The 27,436-nt window shown below is 36.0% G+C and overlaps 1 protein-coding gene across 3 annotated transcripts in view; it reads left to right on the top strand.

Annotated features, from left to right (window-relative positions):
- LOC147916161 (uncharacterized) overlaps positions 1-27,012 on the top strand; it is a 43,558-nt gene extending 16,546 nt beyond the window's left edge. Inside the window, exons 3-5 of one of the 3 annotated variants that reach the window (XM_087436164.1) lie at positions 11,683-11,779; positions 22,943-23,028; positions 26,424-27,012. In XM_087436164.1, coding sequence (XP_087292290.1) covers positions 11,683-11,779; positions 22,943-23,028; positions 26,424-26,452 — 212 coding nt within the window. In that variant the 3' untranslated portion in view covers positions 26,453-27,012. Of the gene's footprint in view, positions 1-11,682; positions 11,780-22,942; positions 23,750-26,423 lie in introns of those variants that run through there. The other 2 variants (XM_087436165.1, XM_087436163.1) reach the window with 2 other exon arrangements.
- Positions 27,013-27,436: the final 424 nt, after the last annotated feature.

Raw genomic sequence — 27,436 nt, 5'->3', positions numbered from 1 at the left:
AAGGACTACAGGTCAACCTTTCAGGAGAAAAAACAAAAAAATTTATTAATCCAGGCTGACTAGTAATTGTTCGTAGTGTGCAATCTTGGACAATCAAATTAATTAACTGTTATTTCCAAGGAATGATCAAACTAGAGAATAACTATACCTAATTATCTTTTTTTTCCCTATGTGAAAAATTCTTTTTCATCATTACATGAGCAAAGGCAATGAACAGCAATTATCCAAAATACTGGTGAGCGAGAAAGCAGCTTTCTCTGTACACTTCGTTACGAGAAAATTAGGTCTTTCCAGGAATTAACATTTGCTCTGGTTGGATCCATATGTGAGAGTGCTGTTATATCATAGAGTTTTAGAATTTTGTTGTACGATGGGGTTAGAGGAGTTTGTTGAATTATGAAATTGTAGAAGTTTGTTGTGTCATGGAGTTACAGAAATGTGTAGTGTCATAGAGTTGGAGAATTTTGGTGGTGGAGAAATCAGAAATCATATTGTCCAAACTCTTCATTTTGGAGCTGAGGAACTAGGACCCCAATGGGTTAGCTAGCTTCCCCAGGGTCACCCAATTAGTTGAAAATATGTCAGGATTTGTCAGTTCTTTTTTTCTCCACCAAGATAAGAATCTTATGTTTTATTTGAACTTTTTTTTCTTTTTTTTTGCTTGAGGAAGATTAGCGCTGGGCTAACATCTGTGCCAATCTTCCTCCACTCTATATGTGGGATGCCTCCACAGCATGGCTGACAAGTGGAGCAGGTCTGCACCGGGCTGTCAAAGCAGAGTGCGTGGACCTTTAACACTCGGCCACGGGGCCAGCCCTATTTGAAGCTTTATCTGTGTAAAACCAAAACAATCTTATGTGTTTCTATATTAGGAACTTAATTCTGTTTTTTAAGATTTGTATTCCTTTCAATCTCAGACAAAGCTAAATCCCAATGATCTCTGCCTTTTTCTTATAAATATGTTTTTTTTTTTAGGTCAATAATCAGCATATGACATCTTTATCCAATCCACTTCACTCATTTAAATAATTTTTAATCAACATTCTGTCTATATCTAGAAGGCATTTAAAGTGTATATTAAATTAATTAAGGTACAAAACAATACCATAATGATAAAAAATAGTAAATTTAAAGGAACAGCGAATTAGATGTTATTCAGAACCCGAAATGAGTTATTTGTCAGTTTAGCATTAAACCTAAATTCTGAGTTTCCTGGCTTCTAAGAATAAAGAAAAAACAGAATAGCTGAATTTTATTTTTCTAATGAAACTATATATTTGACCAATATTTAACATAAAATATATTTGGATACATACATATATCTTCATCTCGAAAAAAACACTTTTCATAGCATTTAATTCAATAATAAATTTCTCTTATGAGTCCTTGATAAAACAATAAGCAGTATCTTCAAAAATGGTGTGGCCAAAACAAAACACAATTATCAAATAAAAACTTCCCCTCATAAAACAGAGAGTGTAATCTTGGATCATAATTCAGTGAAAGTCTTCCTCCTCTTCCCACACAGCTACACTAAGCTCCCCTGTTCTCACTGAATGCAGCAATGCCAGTCACCAAATGCGAATGTCAAGTATTTTATATATTCAATGAATGGGACAAATTTTTTGCAATCAAATCAAAGTTGGTTTCTCTGATGAATGCCATAAGTGCCTATGTGCTATTTTATTGATTTCTAAGAGCTTCGTATGTTTCACAAGCAGCTTTGCAGGCCACAAAATTTCGTTTCATGAAAACTGGAGTCCAACTACAGAAGCATTGCTTCGGTAGAGTTAGGGTCACAGGAGTACCTCTGATTAAGTCCAGGGATTTCCTCACACATGAACTTGGGCTCTTCTCAAGCACTTGGAACAGTGTGTAATCAAAACCTCTGAGTTTTAGCATAACATAAACATTCTTGCCCAAAAATGCTTAAGGGCATTTATTGTGAGTCAAAAGCCTTGACATACAAGATTATCTGACTTGCATCCATGATATTCCTGGATAACTTATCTGGAAAATGAAGCTCGTAAAGTTTTCAGAACCTACATTTAGATAATAGTTGATGAAAACTGTTCATAGAGATACTAGAAAATATTAAATGCAAAGACTTTTGTTCAAATGTATTTTGTGTCCAACTATGCTAACAATTATTGACCAAGAATCTTCTTGTATATGTTTCTACTTAGGAGAAAAGGTTATTAATATATATTTTTTTAAAAGCATTAGTGCTTCTGATTTCTACTGCAATCAAATTGCTACTATAAAATATTATGCAATTCACTGTAAGAGCTTACCTTTGTATATTGCTTTAGAGTACTTTTACGTAAATTATCTTGATAAATCCCCAAAATCACTCTGTGAATAAGATATTATTTGCATTTTACAAGTAAGGCTGCTGAGGCTCAAAGCAATTAAATATCATGTCTAGTTGAGATTAGGATCTACTGAAAGAGAAACACAACACACTTTGGCTTAAACAAAATGAAATGTCTTTCTTTCTTAAACCATTATGTTTATATTTCTCTCTCAAGCCCAGGGCTGCTGGTCAGGCATACAAAATGCTTTTATCTTATTGTTCTACAGGGTAAGGCTTTCATTCCCAAGGTCATCTCATCATCAAAGGGGGCTGCTACAGCTCCAGCAATTATGATCACATCCCAGTTAGAAGGAAAAACAAAGAAAGGGAAGAGTAGTTTCTGGAAATCATAAACTCCTTTTGCTGACAAGATCACACACGGCCAAATCTGTCTGAAAAATGGCCTGGAAAATCTTTTTGTTCTGAGCTCCATGTGTCTAGCTGAAAATGGGGGATTTCATTACCATGAAAACAAGAGTGAATCTCTATAGAGGATCAACTTCCAGTCTCTGCTACACTTAGTACCTCGTATCTAGTAAGTAATTAAATCAAGGAACTCAGGCTTCCGTACATCTTATCTCATGGTCTAACTGCAGTGTGTTGTCATATAAGTAAGCAGAAAAGGGGTTGAGACACAGCCTTGCTTGTAACCATTTAGAGCTGGAATGGTATCATGGGAAGATTTCTGCTTGTCATCATTTTGCCTGAATTGTTTAAATATAATCTTTGAAGAAACACTAATAACAGTTCTGCTATTGTGAAAGATTAGTCTGTACAAAGAGCCTGTCTATGGAGTTAAAATCCACAGTTATTTTTCTGAGTGCTATGTAAAGTCTTAGTGTTCTTAATTGTTTTCTTGTTAAGAAAAAACTGAGGGCCGGCCCCGTGGCTTAGAGGTTATGTGCGCGTGCTCCACTACTGGTGGCCAGGGTTCGGATCCCGGGCGTGCACCGACGCACCACTTCTCCGGCCATGCTGAGGCCGCGTCCCACATACAGCAACTAGAAGGATGTGCAACTATGACATACAACTATCTACTGGGGCTTTGGGGGAAAAAAAAAAAAGAGGAGGATTGGCAATAGATGTTAGCTCTGAGCCGGTCTTCCTCAGCAAAAAGAGGAGGATTGGCATGGATGTTAGCTCAGGGCTGATCTTCCTCACAAAAAAAAAAAAAGAAAGAAAGAAAGAACTGAGTACATCAGTAATCAGTTGTGAAATGCATGTATCTTCTACCCCATGCAAGATTTTAGATTAAGGTTCATTTATTTTCAATGACTGAATAAATACCGTTTGGAACGACTACCAAGGAGGAATAAGTCTATAATTCTAGAGCAACAGAAGAATTTACATCTTGCAGGTGGTGTGGCCATCCTTTGAGGCCAACTTTAGAAATTATAAATAATTTAGCCAAGATTGGAGCACATAATTCAGCATTAGAACTCTCAACTTTCTCTGAGGGAGAGATATTTCTTGAGCATTTTTACATTAAGATAGACCAAATATTGATGTTAAACTTGGTTTAAAAGTTTGCTCAGTGATTGGCTGAAAATAGAACTATGTTTGGCAGAATTTCAGCACTTTCATATGGAAATGGCCTACATTTGGAATTATGCTTTCAGTCCTGGATTCCCCAAATGTCCAGAAGATGTGAGAAAACAAAAAATAATGAAGGAAATGAAATGCTTGATGAATGGAAAGGGAAAAAAAATGCTTTATTACATTGCTGTTAGCAGGGCATAGAGGTTTAAAATGGGTAAAAAGCCTAAAAGTCTGTACCTAGAGACATAAAAGAGAAAATAAAAAATAAGTTATTTCTCTTGGTTCAAAGAGTTACAAGTGCAATTAATCTAAAGATGAGAAGCAGATCTGGAAGTTTAGACTTTATTACAGAGATGGTCCTCATATTTTTGGGTGCATCAGAATCACCTGGAGAGCTTGTGAAAACACAGATGACTGATCCCCAATCCCCAGTTTCTGATTCAGTAGATATTGGACGAGGCTTGAAATTTGAATTTCTTACAAGTTCCCAGGTGTTGTAGATGCTATTGGTCCAAGGACTGCACTTTAAGACCTCTGCAATACAAAATAATTGTTGAAGGGAAACAATTGATATTGCACTGAGGAATAGATAGAATAAAATTCTATGTAATGTTTTCAGTTTTATAGAAGACAGGCTGGCTTTTGTTGACAGTCAGTAGTTGTTTTCATTACCAATAAACACGATATTCTGAGATATGACCGTTCGAGTGAGATTCCCTTCAGCTCTGTGACCAGATAGTGCACATTCTAGCTTATCTGAAAGGAAAACAAGAGAGAGACATGTTGTGATTGTTCACCATCTGGGAGAAAGATGATGTTTATGGCACTCCCACATCTCTGGCAGGACACCAAATAACTTGGGTGAAAGACAGGGCACCCTTTATCCAAATGTTTAGTCTGTAACTTTACATAAGGCCAAACATGCAGAAATTGCGAATTCAAGTAAATTAAACATCTGGATGTTTGATTGATTTTTTACATTCTAATCTAATCTAATATTTTGGGTCATATCAACTCAATCTTGCCCTTAGAGCAATTGTCAGACTAAGAAGTTGTCCCCCTCCCATTTGTCTATCTGCTGCAGGTTTTTTTCCAACATACAACAGCTACGCCACATTGATCTCTGATGCACTTCTGTCTCTTGAAGTTGGTTATCTACTAGCTAGTAATTCATTTGTCATCTTACTACTCCTTAGTTGTTTGAATTTTCACAGCAAGAAATCCATGAAGCCACTTAAGAAGTTTTACCTGTAATGATCCTGTCATGGTTACAACTCTAAAAAAGGGAACTTCATGAATATGTACAACACTAGATGACCGCACTCTATTTGCATAGAACCATAGAACATCCACTATATCTAATTTACCATGATTTATCTAAACAGTCACATTTTAGGCAGCATTTTCACCATTCAAGCCATAATAAGAAAGCTTAATAAAAATAAGATAGAAAAAATGTTTTAAATATGTGTTTAAATATAGTCACATTAATATAAAATTAATTAATATAAAACAAAATATAGTCAGAGTAATTTTATATGCTTCTATCTAATATCTGTCTAGTCTTTTACCCGAAAGAAAATACAAAAATTCTAGTTTTGGTGAATGGTACATATTTTTCAAGTGGTATTAGAAGCAACATACTTTGAGTACGAAAAATGGATTTGTTCAGTGCACTTAGGTTTGTTTGAGATTTGAGATGTGACTTATTTAAAGTCAATATCAAATGAAACACACACACACCACACACACACACACAAAGAGGGTATCTACCTTTATTTTCACAGTGGTATACAACAACTTTTTTTGCATTATGCATTTTGGATTAAATAATTTAATTTTAAAGCCTCTAATTATTTTTCATCTAGAAGACTGATATTGTGGTGCTTCAAAGACAAATAGTTTCTTAGGTGGTGTCACAAATGGATAGGAACTATTAGCTTTAAAAAGATCATTGAGATATAAGCATCATTCTGTATTACGCATGATGCTGCAGTAAAGAAAACCTTCAAAGGCAGTAGGGATAAGAACTGACCCTAAAATCTAGTTTGGTTCATGTAAAAGAATGCTCATTCAGAGAAACAAGAGAAAATAGGCAAGTTTTTCTGTGCTAGACACCAAACTGTACAATAATGTAGTGAAATAACAATAAATTGTGAGAATCTGTGATTGACCATATGAGGTGCAGGATCGGAGGAAGCTAAAGTATGCTGTGGTCTTGTAAAGATGTAAGTTAAATACCCAAGAAGCTGTCGGATCATAAATACGTACAGCAGTGGTCACGTTAACTATTAACAATAATTCCCCAAATCTCAATGCGCTGAAACCCAAGTCTGTGATTAACAGAAAATCCTATCACTTCCAGAAATGCCCAAGATGACTAACTGTGTGTGAGATCCATGTAGCGAGTACAAATCCCAGTCCACAAGTCAGCCTGGGCTTGCAAATCAAGTTTGTCAGGAAGCTGAGGAAAGATCCAGCTGGCCAGAGTGGTTGACACAGAATGCGTGACAGGCGTATAGTCGTAGATGAGAAAAAGAGGTAAGGCAGGGAATTGAGGGCAGCTCATGTAGTTGGACATTTCAGTATTTGCCTGAATATTCAATATTTGTCTGAACTCTACATTCTGACAGGATTCACATTCTTTCTCATGAGGCCCCTGGGTCCTGTGACAATCAGAGAATATGGCACAATATTTGTTTTAAGGGTTCCTGAATATTCTGTGACAATTAGAAGCTGCTACAGGGATTCGTGACAATTAGGAAGCGGGTCTACCAAGAGCCCAGCACACAGAATCTTTCTAAAGAGAGGTCCCCTAACTCCACAGGCTGGCATACTAGAGTGCCTACTCTACTTCTCTGGAACAGTGCAGTCCATACATTAAAAAATAATAATTTATTTTAAATTTTAGAATAGCTTTATATTTACAGAAAAATTGAAAAAATAGTTCTCGGAGCTTCTGTACACCCATTCCAATTTCCCCTATTATTAACATCTTAAATTAATGCGGTACATATGCCACAATCAATGAACCAGTATTGATACATTATTATTAACTAAAGTATATAGTTTATTTAGATTTCCTTGGTTTTTACCTGATGTCCTTTTTCTGTTCCAGGATCCCACATTACATTTACTTGTCATGTCTCCTTAGATTCCTCTTGGCTGTGACAATTTCTCAGACTTCCTTGTTTTTCATGTCCTTGACACTTTTGAGGAGTACTGGTCAGATGTTTTGTGGAACGTCTCTTAATTGATGTTTTTATCATGATGGCATTGGGGTTATGTGTTTTGTTGGGAGAGACTAGAGAGAGAAATTACCATTGTCATCACATCATTTACAGGGTACATAATATATCAGCATGACTTATCACTGTTAATGTTAACTTTGATCACCTGGCTGAAATAATGTGTGTCAAGTTTTTCCACTACAAAGTTACTCTTTATTCACCTCTCCATTCTGTGATCTTTGCAAGGAAATCGCTATGTGCAGCCCACACATAAGGAGTAGGGCAACCCTTAAATGTTGATAGAAATAATTACCATTTTGATCATTTATGAAATTGGAAAGTAGAATTTTTATTTTCTCTTTCTTCAAATAATTATTTGAAAGTGTGACCTCAGGGTCAGCATCTCCTAATACTTATTAATTAAGATTCAAATCAAATTAACTTGAATCTCCGTTCCCCAAGCACCATAGGAAATCTATTATTTCTCCTAGTATCTGTGGTTTTCTGGTGGTGCTTATGGTTCTTTTAGTTCTCTGTTGTTCTGATTTCCTGCTTCCTTGGAATGCATAATCCCTTTCACATTATGCCTCTATGAGAATGGTCTTTTTTCTCTAGCTATCAATCCAAATGTGGAAAATAGCACTGATTCCTTGTTTTTCCCAAAGCACTAGGTAGTTATGGATAATAGATTTACTTGAAAATGTGGTGGGAATGGTGGAAGGATCATGTAACAGATCTGGGGGAATGATGTTACATTACTGCACAGCAAGAAAGAATTTAACATTGAATGTTTGGCATATGTAATATTGGGGACACTGAACTGTTTTTGCCTTTTGTCACTTGTCACTTTTGTCCATTTGCCATTCTCAGCATGAAGAACTTCTTAGTTGGTTGCTTTCCTTCTTGGGTCTTGTATTTCCACCATTTTTCCAGAATTTTCTTGCTCAAGTAGCTCTTCTCCAATTTCTTTTTTTTTTTTTTTTTGTGAGGAAGATCGGCCCTAAGCTAACATCTGCCAATCCTCTTCTTTTTGCTGAGGAAGACTGGCTCTGGGCTAACATCCATGCCCATCTTCCTCCACTTTATATGGGACGCCTGCCACAGCATTGCAAGACAAGCGGTGCGTCGGTGCGCGCCCAGGATCCGAACCGGCGAACCCCGGGGCGCCGCAGCAGAGCACGCGCACTTAACCACTTGCGCCACCGGGCCAGCCCCTCCAATTTCTTGACTTCCTCTCAGCCTCCATCTCTGGATATTGGCAAAATACCAAAATACTTTTATTCATTACTGTGCTCTAGAATTTATTTATTATGGTCGCACTCTTAGCCCACCCTGCTGTGTGCCCAGGGCTATCATTACATAACCAGATGGCTCATCAAGATATCTTGCTGCAGAAAGAAAGTTTGCTCTTCTGAAGAATTCTGCTATAGGCTCTTTAACTTGTTTCTTTCCCTTCTGCAATCCCACCCTCCCTACCCATCACCATCCCCAGTCCTCTCTTGTGGTTGGAAACTGTAAGTATCAATCAATGTTCAGTCAGGAAGACAGAATTCACTCTAGATACTTCAGGGATTAATTCTGGGAACTGGCAGCAAAGGTGCTTGAAAATAAGTAAAGGAGAAAGAGACGAAACATAGAAATCAGAAAGTTATATGTAGGAAAGACTGAAAGTTCTAAAGGGAGAAGGTATCACCCAGAGATCAGGAAGTTGCTCTCCCCCCTGTGCTGGAACTCAGGAGCCCACGCCTCCTACTGAGCTGCTGCAGGTTCTGCTACTGATGCAGAGCAGGAGCCACCTGCAGCTGCTGCTGCCGCTGCTGCTGCTGAAATTATTGAAACTGTAGCTGCTGCTGCTGCTGCTGACACAATTTCTGCATTTGCACAGGAGCTATGATGGTACTTATTGAAGTTGAAGTTTTCTGGTGCCCTCAGTCACCTTCAGATGCCTGCTGCTTCTCCCTATAGAACAGGATAACATCTTACTTCTCCTCGTATTTTAAAACTTGAGCTGTGGCCTCCATTGGTGGAACCGCGTCATAATCCAGCTGCCTAGGGAGGCTTGAAATTGTTGTTTTCAGGCTTCCAGCTCCTTGCAATACAAAAGAAAACAGGAAAAATGGAGCTGAGTAACCAAGGACCATATGTGGAACAGTCCACTCTGTTGTCTCAGCATCCATAAACAAACTTCTATCCATATTTAACTGCCAAACAGCAGAAATAGCAATGACATCATGATGCAACTAGTCCTGATAAAATTAAAGAAAATTGCATCCTTTCCCAAAAAAGGGATGACAGAAAGTCCTACCAGTCACAGTATCCTTATCTAAGTAATACCTCCTTTTTTTAGTTCTGTCAATTGCCTTGATATCCTTAATAAAGATTAAATTCTAATATTAATCACCACCAATACTCCTTTCTATTACTTGGTAGGAGAAAGAAAGGCAGGAAATATCAGTTAACATATACCAATGTAGGCATAACAAGTGAGGAAATATGCACAAGGGCTAAATCTTCATGTCTCTAACCGGTCGCAAGGTCATGATTGATATTACTAATGTCTTCTTTCTTCTCATTCCATTTTGCCTCTTCTCTCAAGCGTCCCTCAGCTGGTCAGAATTCTTTCCCTGATGGCTTGAGCCAAATCTTTGTTCTCGAAGTGCCCAAGTCTTTAAAAAGGAAATGTTTTTTTTTGTGCTTGTGCTATAATCTTCCAATAATTTTACTACTAGACACTTAAGTGCTACAAGATACTCTTGACATAGTCCTCACTTCTCCCATTTTGTAATAGAAAACCCACATCCTATTGAAGTTTGAAATCAATCACTGCATCCTATATGGTAGTGATCTTTTTTATTTTTATTTTTTTGCCTGTTAGGTCACTGGCATTAAAATCTCAAAATATCCAACTTCCAATGCTCTGAAATCATTATTTTGTCTTCAAGTGGAAGCATTTCTCCCTTGAGAACTAAGAGCTCTTTACTAGCCAAACATAAAGTTGAGGGGACAAGAATCAAACTTTTTTAAGAAATTGAGACGTTAGGATTAATGAGAGGAACCACTCTACCTCTATACCTTGATTCCTCGGCTCATGTATTCTGGATATGAGAGAAGTGGTACCATATATTGTTGCTGGTTTCGAACACATAGACACTGTATAGGATATGATCTCAGCCCTGGAACATGTTATCAGCTGGTCAAGTAGAGTTTGCAGTAGGCCATTCCACTATTCTAACAGGCTAGAAGTTTTTGCATGATGGAGCACATAGTAAGACCAATGAACACCTTGGGAATGAACTTATTTTCTTTATTTGCTACAAAATGAAGTCAAAAGCAATATTATGTGGGATAACATGAAAATAAACAAAGAATTTAGTTAGGCTATAAATAAGAGGGCTGGAGGCATGATTTTGGATAGAATCTAGAGTATCTATTAAAGTGAAGATGAATTATGTCCCACTCAAAGATATTAGGGATTCAGGGCACTCAACCTGCTGGCAGCTAGTTGGCTAGCCACCCCCCACCCCCTCCCAGGTAGTGGTGCCATGTTGAGGGCTCAGTGTGCTGTCTGGCTAGGCATTCAGAAGTGGCAATAGCAAAATCAGCCTTGGTGAGGAGAAGGCATTTTGAGAACATTTAGATCTACTGGATCATGAGACCCAACTAGCAGAACAGCTTGCATTGAATCCTGAACTTGTTGCAAAGCCTTCTTTCATTTTGGCATCTGCTCAAAAGCAGCAGCCTTCTAATTGGCAAAGGGGTCATGGAAGCACATTCAAGTGTTGTTGCCTCCAGGATCCAAGGAGGCTCACCAAGCATTGTGTTTCTTTCTTGGTGGCAGGTTGTACAAGGTGTAATCACTTGACCTTCACTTAGAGGGACTATTGGACTGGATGAACTGGGCCCTAGACTCAATGCACTGGGCCACTAGACCCCAAGACTACCAGACATGTATGCCCTGGACTACAGACCATACAAATCTCACCGAGGTGGCAGGCTGTGAATTTAATGGGATTTACCACCTACCTTTTGATATTTGTATGTCTTACCAAGTCATCTAGGGTGTTTGCTACAACCTTCTCATCAGGTGCAATCAGCATGCCATCAGTGACTAGCAGACCACCATGATGTTCTGTCAGATGTCATAACTGATAAAAAATTTCTGTGGACTATATTATGGCAGGGAGAAGAGCTGATATAGCTCTGAGTAACGTAGTGAAAATGGACTGATGTTTCTGTCAGATGAAAACAAATTACTTTTGGTTTCGTTTTTCTAATTACTATAGAGAAAAAGTGATTTGTCAAAGTAATAGCTGCATACCAGATTGCAGGAGCTGTGAAGATTTACTCCAGTAAAGAAACTCAGTTGATGCTAGCGGAGTAGCCACCTGATTAAATTTACAGTTCTCTACCATCATTATCTAAGATCCATTTGTCTTTTGCGTAAGCCAAATAGGCAAGTTAAATGAGAATCTGAGAAGAATCATCACTCCTGCATCTTTCAATACTTTGCAGTCCCCCCCAGGTATTCAGCTGTTTTTGATTTACTTTTTTTAATAGGGCGAAGTTACTCCAGAAGCTCCTGCTTGGCTTTTCCTACAAAATGGCCCTCACTGCATGTATCAGAGAACTATTTGGAGATTCTGCCGGCTACTGAGTATGTATATTCCAACTATATATTCAGAGTGGGTTTAAGGACCCAGTTGATTCACTATGACAAAGACATAGACCAAAACTGACTTCCATAAGCTATCATTCTGATGAAATTCAGTGGCATTTTAGGACCTCAGGAATCAGTGTCAGTTTAGAGCCAGTGTCTAGTAATTCCCACAAATCTGTATGTTTTCCTTTTCCCAGTTTCCCACCAGTTACCATGATAGGTGGCTACAGGAAGAAGGTTCAGTTACACACCTATGGCATTGTCTCAATGTTCTTTCTCAAGAAAACTCATCCCATCTTCCCCTTATTCATGGGGTTCTGGGTGTGTGTATTGAATCCATTCTGGGAATTCTAGGATTCTTCAACCCCTTGAGATTGCTTCAAGTCAAGTATCTTCACCTAACAGAAAGCTTTTTTCTTTTACATATAAAATGAAACTTTAGTCGTCTACTCATCTATTTTAAGTCTATAGGATACCAACACCAAGATTTTTGTGGGTCATATTATTCGGATACTACTCTGGAGCTGCTGCCCATTTATGTAAATGTCCACCTTTTCTTTGGTGGTTAATTTCTGCTCTCCAGCCTGTATCACTCTGGGACCCCATCATCCCCACTGAAATCAGAGAACTGCCTCCTCATCATGCAGAGCACAACTACTACAGAGCTTTCCAATTAGAATTGTTAGTACTTTTTATGTCATCGTATTTCTCAGTGCCTCAGTGAAAGAAGCCTCCCTTGGGCTTTTCCAATTAGAAAACTGATAAGCAGTTTACTCCAATATTTCTACATCCCTAAGCCTTAAGATTCCTTTCTCTACTGGCATCTCAACTTCATTTAATAGAGTCCTCAGTTCAGGCCAGGTTCTAGTCAATCGTCTGCTCAAATTGTTGGTGCCACTCCTGGCTCCTTGAACTAGCCTGTTGAATTTAGAATCTCTGATCAGTTCATCGATATCAACAAAATCAGTCAGATTCAACATTATATCCTTTCCCTCTTGGCCTAGAACCCTTAAAATCCTTTTCCCACATAAAATGACCAAGTATCTACAAATCTTTTAGAGTAAATGTGCTTCCTGACAAGCTGCTAAAAGCGTTACCTCTGAGAAAAAGCCTCCCTGTCTGCTGTTGCTGGGAATTATAACATTGCTGGAGGCTTCAGTCACCTGCAGGCACTAACTTGTTGTTTAATTGTGTAATATGTAGGAGAATATGACTTCTATAATTCCTGCTTCCCTGAATATAATGCAGTTTTCCTTATAGTGTAACATAAAGATGGCTCTTGAAAATGATTCAAGGATGCTTGAAAAGAAAATTCATTCTCCATAGGATACAAAGTTAAAATGTTAGGCTTCATGAAGTATATTATTCAAATCATTTGTCTATACATATTTTTTGTTATTGTTTATTTCTGTGCCAGGAGCTAAAATAATTGTGCTAAAGTTTCTCACGGTGGTTGCTTCTGCTAATTTCCCTTTGCATTTACAGGTTTTTTTTCTTTACGTGTTTTTATGCTATGTTATTAAATCTGCATGGCGTATTATTATATTCTGTCAGTGTAAAATGGCTCCCTTTGCCCCAATTTAATTTTTCTTTTGAATATTTTTTTTGCTTCAAATGACTCTTGCTACAGCTGCCTTATTTTGCTTGAAGCTTATAATAATTCTTCCCATTATTTTATTTTTACTATTTCAACACAGTTATTGTGTAAGAAATATAGAATTGAATTTGGTTTCTAAAAACAATATGACAGTATTGGCTTCTTAAGAAGGAAGTTTTCCCTATTTCCATTTACTGTAATAACTAATATATTTCAGTAGCTACTTTTATTTTATTTAATTTAAAGGAGTAAATCACATAGTGATATATTAAAAATGATTCAAAATAAAAATGAAATGAGAAATCTATTATACAAGAAATATTACATTATAATTAAAAGTCTGAACAATAGTGATGCCTGAATAAAATTGGAGAAAATATAGAAAAATAAGAAATAGAGAATAAAATTATCAATAATTCTACCACCAAGCAATAAACACTATTAACATTCTGGTGTATTTTTTGCCTTCTGTACATATTGTTTTGCATCTCTGAGATCAAACTGTGTAAACCATCTTACTTTTTTCTAATCATCATTACATTATAAGAATTTTCTCACATCATTAAACATCCCTTGTAAACAATATTTTTAATGACTGCATTTCATTGTCATATGATCATAACATTCATTACTAATCATAACTTTATTATGAAAATGTGAGTTCCTTCTTGTCATTTACTATTATTAATAAATCTTTCAATGCATTTTAATTAGTTTCTTAAACTCAAAAAAAGCATTGCTCAGTCAAAAATATATTTTTTAAAAAGGATCCTTGATACATAATGCATGACTCCTTTACAAAATTGTGTATCAATTTATGTTCCTACCATATTGAATTTAAGATTAAAAGTTAAATTTAGTTCCATGCTGAAGGAAAATATCAGGATTTTGTTCACTGTTTTATTTCTAGTGCCTACACAGTGCTTGGCACATGTAGTAGGCATTCAGAAAATATTTTTGAATGAATAATTGAATTATTCCTATGCAGGCAATGGTTCTAGAGCAGAAAAGTTATAATCCTTTAGAGTACAAGAAGATATATTTATTTGAAAAATGGATTAAGTGATTTCCCAAAATCATGCAGCTATTTTTTTGAAAAATCCAGAAGTAAAACACAATTTATTGACTCCAATCTTTATGCTCTTTCTGCAACACATAAAGTTATAATAATCAATTTTATTTTTTTCTAGTTGATGGTATCTCTATATATCAATAACCTAAAATAGAATGTAATTTTAAATACATATATTTTATTTGGTATAAAGTTAAAGTCAAATTTACCATATTCACAACATTCAACATGCTCACTCACACATACATACAAATCAGATTGGTCAATGATCGACCACAAAATGAAAAGAAGAACTGACAACATGAACCATTTATCTCTGTTTATGTGAGTGATATCTCTTTTATATGGAATTCCCCTTGAGGAAATTTTCCAGACCTGATGTGTGGGAAAGCTATAGCTTAAGCAGAAATCAAGTCAGGGGATGGAATTTGGGACTGACAGAACATCTAGAAGTTAAGACGAGAAATCCCAGTGAGAAGGAACCTAGAAGAGGAGCAGCCCTCCAACATGCACATAAGCAGTCATCAAATTTTTGGTGGATCTCGGAACTGTGCTTACATGGATGGTACTCCAAGGATCCCAGTGGGGGAAAATAAAGGTAGAAGACTGAGAGAGATGAGCAGAGACTTCAGCTGCTGCCCATTGCAGGGGAAACAGAGTTTGGAATTCAAGTCCTGGAGTATTTGTAACATGTTGGGATTTCACTTGAAACTCTATGCCGTAGAAATACAGACTAGATCCAAAGAAGAAGATATTCACTTAAGGGAAAAGCCAAAATAGACTCATCCAAACAAATACAACAAAACTTCTACACATTTAAGGTGATTCAATAATTTAATTGCCTTCTAGAATGAAACAAAACACTCTCTAGAAGAGGATAAATTAATCTAGAGTTGCTACAATGTGTCATATGTAATGTAGAGTATACAATAAGAAATTAATAGACATGCAAAACAAATATGAAAATATGACCTATAATCAAGAGAAAAATTAATCAGTAAAAAGAGACCTACAAATAGCTAAGACATTGAAGTTAGCAGACAAGGACTATAAATAACTATTACAAATATGTCAAAGAGTCTTCAGGAAAAGATAGATATAATGGAAGAAAAGTGGGATGATATAGAAAGTTTAAAAAAGATGAAAAAAGAAAGCCTAGAAGTGAAAATACACTACCTCAACTACAAAATTCATTAATGGGATTAATAGCAGAATAAATAAAACAATAGAAAGGATTGTTAAACTTGAAGACAGGTTAGCAAAACTTATACAAATTGGAAGAGAGAAAGAGGAAGGATTTAAAACATTAATCAAAGTCTTAATAATTTGTGTGACAATATCAAATGATCTAATATACCTGTAACAGAAGTCCCAACAGGAAAGAAGAGAGAGACTGGGTCAGAAAAATACATGAAGAAATATTGGCCAAAAAAAATAATATTCCATATTTGTTTAAAAACAATAATCCATAGATCCAAGAAATTCAGCAAAGACCAAGCAAGACAAATAAAAAGCCATATCTAGATACATCTTTGTCAATTACAGAAAACAAATGATAAAGAAAAATATCTATTAAGGAGCAGAGGAAAGAGACACATTACATACAGGAGAACTCCAATAAAAATGAGAGCTGTCTTCTCATCATAAAAGTTGTAGACCAGACTGGAATGACATCTTTAAAGTGCTAAGAAAAAAAAAAGAAAAGAAAAGAAGAAAAAGAGTGTCAACATAGAAGTCCATATCCAAAAAAAATCATCCAAAATTAAGGCAAAATGAAGACATTTCAGATAATCAAGTGTTGGTACAAAGTTCTGCCTTCACCATGGTAAGAAATGTCTGCTATGTTGTCTCTCTCCCATGATTACAATTACGAACTCTATATAAAATGTAATTATTAACCACCCGGAGATTCTGAATGTGAATAAAAGTAGATGGCTTAGAGAAGGAAAAACTTGAAAAAGCAGCCCAGATGAGGTGTCGGGTGTGTATGTGTGTGTGTGTGTGTGTTCTATTATTTTTTATACAACTGCATAGCGGAATAGTGACGTGGTAAGCCAAAACTTCTATAGAACTCCCACATATCTGACCCGTAGGAATCTGGAAAAGGAGCAGATTGTGGCAGAATGCGGGGGTGAGGGAGATTCCAGAAAGAAGAGAGCTGAAGAGGGGCATTCCCTAGCTTTAGCTATGAACTCGCACAAGAGTCAGGCACACTCCTTAGCTGTGCATGAATGAGACAGACCCCAAACAGCATAACAAAGATGTGGAGAACTGAACTAAGGTCTAAACATTGGCCCAAGTCTCAGACTAACCCCTGGTTGTTGCATGTGTGTGACAGAACCAAGCGGCATAGCGAAAGCTTTGAAAACTAAACTGAGATGAGAACCACCACATGCAGAAGGCAAGACAGAATTTGTGGTCTGAGTCGATTACCTAATAAGACAACAACAGCAACAACAAGAGCAACATTCTTCAGAAGATTTTTACAGGACCCACAGTTTACAAAAAATAATATTCAAAATGTCAAGGATCTAATCCAAAGTTTCTTGAAGTAAAAAGACCCAGAAAATGTGACCAATTTTCAAGGGAAGCAACAATCTGAGAAAAGAGTCAGATGTTGGAATTTTTCTATGAAAGAGTTTAAAGCAACTAATATAACTGTGTTCCATGAAGTAAAGCTGAAAACACATGAAATTAATAAAAGATAAAAATTCTCAGCAGGGAAACAGAAACAGTTTTTAAAAATTGGACATTTTAGAACTACAAATGCAGTACCTGAAATAAAAAAATTCATTGGATGGGCTCAATAGAAAAATATCACAAAGGGAAGAGACAGTGAAGTTGAAGATAGATCAGTAGAAATTCATATTAACATCACAATAGATGCAGAAAAAGCATTTGGAAAATTTTTTTTTTTTTTTTTTTTTGCTAAGGAAGACTCACCCTAAGCCAACATCTGTCGCCAATCTTCCTCTTTGTTTTTTGCTTGAGGAAGATTAGCCCTGAGCTAATGTCTCTGCCAATCTTCCTCTACTTTATTTATGGGTCACCACCACAGCATGGCTGACAAGCAGTGTAGGTTTGCACCCGGGATCTGAACCCGTGAACCTGGGCTCCCAAAGCGGAGCCCACGGAACTCTATAACCACTTGGCCACAGGGCCAGCTCCACATTTGGAAAAATTTAATATCCATTTAAACTCTGAGCAACAAAAACTAGAAGAGATCTTTCTCAATCTAATAAACGACATCTGTTAAAGCAACAACACCTCCTAAAGCTAGCATCATTCTTAATGGCTAATGTTGAACTTGCACCTCCCAAAGATCAGGAAAAGTACAAAAATGCCCACTCTCATCATTATTATTCAACATTGCGCTGGATATCTTAGTGAATCCAAAAGGCAAAACATATCAATCATACATCTGTACTTACATACATAAAATAAACATTGGAAAGAAAGTAAACCTGTCCACATTCTCTGATAATATGATTGTTAAAAAGAAAATTCTAAGGCATCTACAAAAAATCTACCAGAACTTATAAGGAAATTTAGGAAAGTCATATGATTTATGGTCAAAATTTTATAAATCAATTGTATTTCTAAATACTAGCAACAAGCAATTGGGAAATGAAGTTAAAATAAAAAGAGCAGGGCCGGCCCCGTGGCTTAGCAGTTAAGTGCGTGCGCTCCGCTGCTGGCGGCCCGGGTTCGGATCCTGGGCGCGCACCGACAAACCACTTCTCAGGCCATGCTGAGGCCACGTCCCACATACAGCAACTAGAAGGATGTGCAGCTATGACATACAACTATCTACTGGGGCTTTGGGGGGAAAAAATAAAAATAAATAAAATCTTTAAAAAAAAATAAAATAAAAAGAGCATTTAAAATAGTATCAAAGTTCAACTTCAAAAAGTCATACAAGAATTTCCCGTGGTGATGGTAATTTTATATATTATATATATATATATACATGTAATATATTTTGTGTATATAAGTAATAGTTGAGATTACACAGGAGTATATTTTTATGAAAACCCATTGAACTCTATACTTAAAATGGGTACATTAAAATGTATATGTCATACCTCAACAAATATTAATTATATGCAAACCAGCATTATAATTATTATTAATAGCAAGGTATTTACAATATACCTCTCAACCAATGGAGTGGTTAAGGTGTGGGGTTCAGTCTCTGCGCTGCCACACACTCATTTCTGGAAATTGACGTTCTTGCTCTGAGGTACTACCTTATGCCTTGTGGTTGTGGAAAGACTAGATGAGATAATGTACATAAAAGATCTACATTAAAGGGCTTAGCTCAGTGAATGACAGCTCTTTTGAAAGAAATGCCTGAAAAACAGCAGTGAAGACTGTGAGTATACACACATTAGTACACTGTTGTGCAATCCGTAACTTTGACCCTAGACATGTGATTTGGAGGTGGCCTTAGTGCATTCATGAACTATAAGACTAGAATTTTCATGATCCCCATCTCCACTCCTGTACATGGAGTCTGTCCTCATTCCCATAGGGAACACGGACAAGGCCATTACACTGGTCCATCTCTCGTAGCTGTGCTTCACAGCAGGGGAACCTGCAAGACTGTGACACAATTCCCAGAGAATCAGAAGATACTGCTTCAGTTTACTTCTGATGGGGAGTTTAGAGACAGAACTGTGGGCTTCCATTCTGCCAATTGACTCTAATTTTTTTTTATTGATTTCTTAATAGTTTATAACATTGTGAAATTTTGGTTGTACATTATTGTTTGTCAGTCACCATATAAATGCCTCCCTTCACCCATTGTGCCCACCCCCCAACCTTGCCCCTGGTAACCACCATATAGTTCTCTCTGTCTGTGTGTTGGTTTATGTTCCACGTATGAGTGAAATTATGCAGTGTATGTCTTTCTCTCTCTGGCTTATTTTGCTTAACATAATACCCTCCAGGTCCATCCATGTTGTTGCAAATGGGATGATTTTTTCTTTTTTTATGGCTGCATAGTATTCCATTGTATATATATACCACATCTTCTTATCCAATCATCAGTCGAGGGACACTTGGGTTGCTTCCACTTCTTGGCTATGGTGAATAATGCTGCAATGAACATAGAGGTGCATAAGCCTCTTTGGTTTGTTGATTTCAGGTTCATTGGGTAGATTCCCAGTAGTGGGAGTAGGGTATTTCTATTTTTAATTTTTGAGGAATCCCCATACTGTTTTCCATAGAAGCTGCACCAGTTTACATTCCCACCAGCAGTGAATAAGGGTTCCTGTTTCTCCACAACCTCTCCTACATTTGTTGTTTTTTGTCTTGGTGATTATAGCCATTCTAACGGGTGTAAGGTGATATCTTAGTGTAGTTTTGATTTGCATTTCCCTGATGATTAGTGATGTTGAACATCTTTTCATGTGCCTATTGGCCATCTCTATATCTTCTTTGGAGAAGTGTCTGTTCATATCCTCTGCCCATTTTTTGATCAGGTTGTTTGTTTTTTTGTTGTTCAGTTGTGTGAGTCCTTTATATATTATAGAGATTAACCCCTTGTCAAATATATGATTTGCAAATATTTTCTCCCAGCTGGTGAGTTATCTACTCATTTTGATCGTGGCTTCACTTGCCTTGTAGAAGCTCTTTTATCTGATGAAGTCCCACTTGTTTATTTATTCTTTAGTTTCCCTTGTACAAGTAGACATGGTATCCAAAAAGATTCCTTTATGGCCAATGTCAAATAGTGTGTTGCCTATATTTTCTTCTAGGAGTTTTATAGTTTCAGGTCTCACCTTCAGGTCTTTGATCCAATTTAAGTTAATTTTTGTGAGTGGCAAAAGCAAATGGTCTATTTTCATTCTTTTGCATGTGGCTGTCCAGTTTTCCCAGCACGATTTACTGAAAAGACCTTCCTTTCTCCATTGTATGTTCTCAGCTCCTTTATCGAAGATTAGCTGTCCATAGATGTGTGGTTTTATTTCTGGGCTTTCAATTCTGTTCCATTGATCTGTGTGTCTGTTTTTGTACCAGTACCATGCTGTTTTTATTACTATAGCTTTATAGTATATTTTGAAGTCAGGGATTATGCTGCCTCCAGCTTTGTTCTTTTTTCTCTGGATTGCTTTAGGTGTTCGGGGTCTTTTGTTGCCCCACAAGAATTTTAGTATTCTTTGTTCTGTTTCCATGAAGAAAGATGTATTTTCTCTCTTAGATCTTAAATTAACCCAGACCACCAGTTTTGCCTGGCTAAAGCTGCACCTTACTAAAGGGTTTGAATCCATCATTAAGTATTCACTTTGTGATCCAATTTAATAGAAATAATTCTATAATCTTTCATCTAAAATTATGTTGTATAAAGTATCATTAGAGAGAGATTATGGAAAATTTCCATTTACTTCTTTTCATTATTCAGGGAAAAAAATTTTTTTTTAATTTTTCACACTATTTTCACAACACAATAATTTATCCAAAGGTAGAGTTTCCAATAAAGATAACCAAAACAACATGGCCATCAGGGAAAAAGGGGATTTTCAGTTAGTCTTTTTCCTAAGGTTTTCTGGTCATTTTGCCCAGGGGCAGTGTCAGCACTGGATTTAAAGTGCTTAACATGTTATACTAAAGAAAATGAAGAAAGGATTTACTACTCTTCATGGGTCTAGAGTAATCACCCTGATTCTAGTGAATTTATTTAAATTGAGAATGACCTTAGCCATCTATTCTTTTTCATAAAGACAGAAAAAGTTCTTCAGTTTACCCCAAGTGAAATGAGAGTTTTATCCTATCATAAAACTGCCAATTAGCCTGTGCTCACTGAGTTAATTTCATATTATGAAGTGAAAGTAGTCCAACAATTCACTAACTGATGAGTTGAGAGGTCTTGGTATCGGAGATTAGCAGTCAAAACACCTCGGAAATGAAATTCTGCCTTTGCCAATGAGACTGACATTTTGTAATTGTTGTGTTTTAAAGTCTAATTCCTGGAAATAATATAGTCTGTAATTACTGAATCTCTAAGGTACAGTGTGCTCCTCCTTCCATCTGTGACAAACTGTTCAATTCTCATCTTCTGAACTTAATACAATCCCTCTAACTTTATTCCATTTGATCTTTTAATCTTCATGTCACCTTAATTTTTAGCCTATGTATGTGACTTTGCGTTGCAAATTAATAGCTTTTTTTTTCTTTCTATCATGTTAAATTATAAATTCTGGGAAAATTGTCATGTGAATCTCATCGGAATACTGCAAGAATTAAAAGAGATAATGCCAATAAAGTGCTTAGCACATTGACTGGCACATATTAAATATGCAATTAATGTAAACTATTATGTGTGATAAACTCCTTGCAGGGAGGATCTTTGTCTTTAGAACTTTATGTATGGTAATTAGTACAGATCCAGTCACTAAATTAATTTTGTCCAATAATTTCATAGGAATGATTTAAATTGTGAACATATATAATGATTTTTACCTCCTTTCCTGAAGTTACCATTTTTTTCACCTAAGAAGGCTCTCAGCAATTAAGTGACACTTCTTGAAACCTTTATCCTCATTGGTGGGAGGAGGGGCAACAAGTGAGCAAATGCAGAATTGGGGAAAGAACAAACATAACAGCAAACTCAGCAATGAGTCAGATGGATAAAGAGTAACGCCTTTAATTCTGTAAACTGGCTTTATTCACAATCATATATTATCTTTCTACTCTGTGAAAACTATTCAATGAACAATAATAGACAACTGAAGTTAAATTTTAAATGCTTTTAGACTTTATATTAAAATAACACTGAAAATTTTTGTTTATTTTTGGTTAGATATTCTTCACCTAATCTCAGCCTGGTCAGCATTTTCCCTTTCTTCTAACATGTAGAAATGTCAAATAAATAAAACTGACAGAACAAAATTTTGATAGCGTGCACACATTACTCTTTTTCATCACACTTGCTCTGTGTTAGAATGCAAAATATTTGAGGAAGGTCATGTCTTCTTTCAGTCGTCTATCCTCATTGCAGAAACCCATCACCTTAACAGGAATCTTCAAAAATTGCTCGGGCCATAGATTCTTTTTTGGCTCACTGGCAGTATTTCATAGTATTGCACTATACTAGATTTCCTAAGTCATTCTTTTTTTCCATCTAGAAGCTATTTTTCTTTTCTCTAACTTCAGGGTGGCCAAGTTACTCCTTTGATGGTGACTAAGAGACCCACTTCAACATACTCTATTTTACCCACACAAACAATTTCCTCCTTGAAGCAGCATCAATCACCCTAGTTATGAGAAGTTCTTTGGTAAAAACAACTAAAGAACTTGACAAGAGATTTTTTTTTAACCTCTCTATAGAAGTAGTACCTAACAGATCCCTAGCTAGTGTTTCTGAATGTTTCCAAATATAAATATAAGACTTTCTTAGAGATGAATGGCCTCAAACACTCACTGATAGAAATTACATGGAAGATTATCTAATCTTCCTCAACTCCACTTCCCTTACATGCAAATGTAGGATCCCAAAAAGGGAACCCCAACTCCAGCCTCGGGAAGGCGCGGACCCACAGACACAGAAGACCGAGCTTGATGCAAACGCAAGAGGTAAGAGGTTTATTAAGCGGAGCTCCGGGTCGACACGTATCTCTCACAGGAGACAGAGGAGTCGACCCCGGACCTTAAAGGGCAAACTCTTATATAGGGCTTGGAAGCACAAAGCGGGAAAAGGTTGGCGTGGTCTTACATGATTGGCTAATTTAAAACATTTAAACAGTTACATTTTATGGCGCGAACTGCTATGGCGCGAAGCGATTATCAGGTTACACACACGCGTCCCCATCTGGACCCCCTCCACCCCGACCCTCCCAAACTTATCTCTGGAGCACTCTCTTGTTCTCAATTCTTCCCCGAACAGTTTAGGGTAAGTCTTCCATGAATAGAGTCAGTCAGGATCGATAAACGTTCCCCCTTATACCAGGAATCCTTAGGGTGTGGAGGTGCCTGTCTCTAAGGTATTAACTTTTTAATTTTTAATACAATTTTACTTCCTTCACAAAACGTGGATGAAAACACCAAACTATTGTGAAGATTGTATGAAAGAATGCAGATAAACTTCTTTGCATAGTGCCAGCCAATACAAGTTATCTATCTTTATAATAATTACTGTGATAATGAGTAAATGCATTTCTATCACACCATGAATAGTCCACCTTATAAAAAGAGTGGTGTCAAGAAATAAGGCCATATGATATAGTGAGAAGAATCAGTATTTCACAATACAGGCATGTGACTCACACTCTTGTGAAGATACAGACCGTCTCCATGATTCCAGGTTTCCTCCTGTCTCTTTGTAGTCAAACTCCTTCTGCCAATCCTGGCCTCTGGAAACCACTGATCTACTTTCTGTCACTATAAGTTTGGCTTTTTTTTTTAATTTAATATATATAGATTCACAGAATCTTTTGTGTCTGGCTTCTTTCATTAAACATAACTATTTAGATATTCATCTTTGTTAATTTGTTTTTATTTCTGAGGTATGCTAGTTCCACCTCAGTTTTTTTGCATTGAAAAATGGATATTATTAGTGTTATATATACAGTCAGTATATGCTTAGATTTTCCTAAATGTTTGTTAATTTTATTGCTGTTCACCAGTCTTTTTTTGCATCACAGATCTTCCATCTGAAATAATTTTCTTTCCTACTAAAGTACATTTTGCAGAAGTCCCTCTCATTTGGTTTGGGGATAAACTCAGTGTTTGTTTGCCTGAAAACAATCTTTATTTACCCTCATTCGTTAACATTAATTTAATTAGGTATAAAATTAGAGGCTGACGCATAGGGCAGAGATAGTCAGCTGTCCATGAGAGATGCGTGCCCCACTTCTATGGTACAGAATTGTGGCAGGGAAGTAGCTGGCCACACAGGGATTATGTTTATCAGTCTCCTTTGCATCTAGGTGGGCTCATATTTTTAGTTCTTTCCAGTGCATTGTGAGAAGTGAAGCCTTTCACTTCAGGTCCAAAGTGTTTAAGAAGGGATTTTCCTTCTACATCCATTTTTGCCCCTGTCTGCTGACTGAAAGTCTGAGGCCCGGACTGATGAAGGAGCCCAAAATAGAAGGAGCCTGATTGAATCACTGTGTAGAAAGTCATGAGTCAAATATCCACTTGAACTTTACAGGAGCAAGAAATAATTTCTATTACGGTAACTCACTGATATTTCTGATTTTAGCTGTTATAGCAGCTACATTATCTTAATTAATACAACTCTTATTTCTTCTTTGCATGTAGAAATCATTATTCAACTGAATACTGGCTTCTTGAATTGCTGTTGAAAAATCTGATGTTAGTGTTATTATATGGTTTTTTAATTGCTTGTCTGTCTTTTCTCTCTGAATAGTTTTATAATCTCTTTGTGTTCTGCAATTTTGCTACACTGCATCTAGTGGTTGATATGTATTTATCTTGTTTTGCACTTATTGTTCTCACTAAACAGGAGTATTTCTTTTTTCAATTCTGTATACCTCTCAGATTTTAACTTTTCAAATGTTACTTCTACTTTATTCTTTTTATTCTCTCCATCTGCAATTCCAATTATAAATATCTAAAAATTTTGCATTCTTTCCCCCATGTCTCTACATTTATTTTTGGTATTTTCAGTCTCTGGTAATTTATTTAGCTCTATCTTTCAATTCACCTATGTTTAATCTGGTGTTTAACCCATTTATTAAAAAATTATTTCATTGATTATATTTTTTTTCATTTCTAATAGCATTTTTTGGTTCTTTATCAACTCTGTCTACTCTATTTGAATAATACCTTCTTCCTTGCTTATAATTTTGATTCCATCTAACATTTCATATATACTTACTTATATAATCTATGTGATAAATTCATTATTTGAAGATCTTGCCGTTTTAATTCTGCTGTTTATTGTTCCTGCTGACTTTAATGGGGGGCTTGTTGCCTATGTGTTTTGTAATTTTGGACTGTGGGCTCATGTTGACAAAGTTTTATCAGTAGATTCATGTGAAACTTGAGATGAGGGTGCTTCTGTCCAGAATGGAACTTATTTTGTTTCTGTAGGGTATGCTGAGAAACTAATAACCCAGGACAATTTTAAAATAAATTTCTCAGTTTGGGTTCCCTTGGCCTCATAAGTAGTGTAAATTCATATCCCAAACCTGTATGAAGGGATACCTAATTTCACTTCAATATTTGTTTATTCTAAGTTCCTGTAATATGAAATTGACTTATTAATAAATTTAAAATAACATGTATAGTGTATCGTCTGCATCTCTTAAGTCTTTTGTGTGGAAAGATGTCTAAAATCATATTCACTAAATGTTCACACTGGTTATATCTAGATAACTCAATTCTGATTGATATGTTTTGTTTTTCTCTCTGCTTTTTTCCCATTTCTTAAATAGTTTATAGTGAATATGGTATAAAATACTAAAGATTTAAAAAACAGTGGATTATTAACAAAAATAAAGCTCAAAGAAAACAAACATATTGTAGGGGGTGTATAATATAGTACTACTTATATAAAAATAGGGAGTACTTAATATATTACAAGAGTGGGCATAAGAAGGATTTTCTTTTTTCAGAGTCCCAAAGATCTATGAATATCACAGGAGAAAAGTGTCTTTTTTTTACCTTATGATTGTGGCTACCCAATTAGATGTTCAAAGCTGGCAGGTAATTTGAATGATTTTTGTGCTTGTTGCAGGAGTGCTGTATAGTGCTAGGGAAGCACTTTTACTGCAATGAACTGGCATTGGGTTGAAGAATTAATTTAGTGGAGACAGTTTTTCAAAAATTCTAAACAAATATGTGTACTGCTATGTTTTATCAAAATGTTGCACTTTCAACTATACACTAGCGTATAGTTTTATGTATTACTTAAAATAAATGTCTGAACATGCATTCTGTTGTTTATATTTAATGACATTTAAATTATGGAACATAAGATTTTTTTTTTTTTTTTTTTTTTACAGTTCACAACAAAGTGGAAATGCAGCTTTAAGGACTTGAAAATAACTTTGTTACCACAACATTGATGCTTATAAGAACCCTGAACTGATTAGAAAAAAAAAACCTTCCTCTATCCTATTGTTTTTTGCATAATCAATCAAAAGCATTCTCAATATAAATTAGTCATTCGAAAAACCTGAAAAATCAAATAAAGCACTTTTCAGTCAAGAACATTTTTATTTTATGACCTCAGCCTTATAAAAAAATGCCAGGTTGAGAATCCATGATGCCTGTGTATGGAGCTTTTAAAACAGAACCTCATATTGTAGAAAATGCAATAACTCAATATAAAGCCTTAGTTTGTCCTAAGACAGAAATTATTGCTACTTCCTGAGGACTTCACATTGTTGAAAATACAATTAAAATAATGATTAGACATCTACTTGCATTCACTTAACAAATTTTTATTGTTGGCTGCCAGACATTTGAAAGTCTCTGTTCAAGACTGTAGAGAGGTTCAAATATGAACATAATCTTCTCCTTCTCCTTTAATTTTACCCATGGTAAATCAAAACACCGTTAATCCTTGACATTCATCTATATACAGACTTACCACCCTTTGGTTCCAGTCACTTGGAAATTATCATTTTCCTCTTATAATCCACACATTTTAGGTAATATTAACATTAAATAAATTCTATATGTAGTTCCAACCACTAGAATCAGAAGTACTGGCTGTATCCTAAATAATACTTTTTGTCCCTATCTCTAACATCCTCTTTATGATGCTATGTCAAAAAAACTCATGATATATTTTTGTTATAGCTTTAAAAAAAAAAAATCTCATTTACATTCCAGTCTCATTTTTCTGAGGATGTGACTTATTTCCAAAATAGATACATGGGAAGTATTTTAGTTTCATCATCTAAATATGTACAAATCAACATTTAGCTTTGGTTACTATGCTGATGATGACTAAACTCTTGCAGCTCATGTGAATAGCACGGGATTTAGATTCGAATCCCAACCCCATCAC

Source organism: Ceratotherium simum, chromosome 10, assembly GCF_057802395.1.
Source record: "Ceratotherium simum simum isolate JZ-2026a chromosome 10, ASM5780239v1, whole genome shotgun sequence".
NCBI lineage: Eukaryota > Metazoa > Chordata > Mammalia > Perissodactyla > Rhinocerotidae > Ceratotherium > Ceratotherium simum.
The sequence above is the reverse complement of the archived record's forward strand: the minus strand, read 5'-3'. Positions and strand labels throughout refer to the sequence as shown.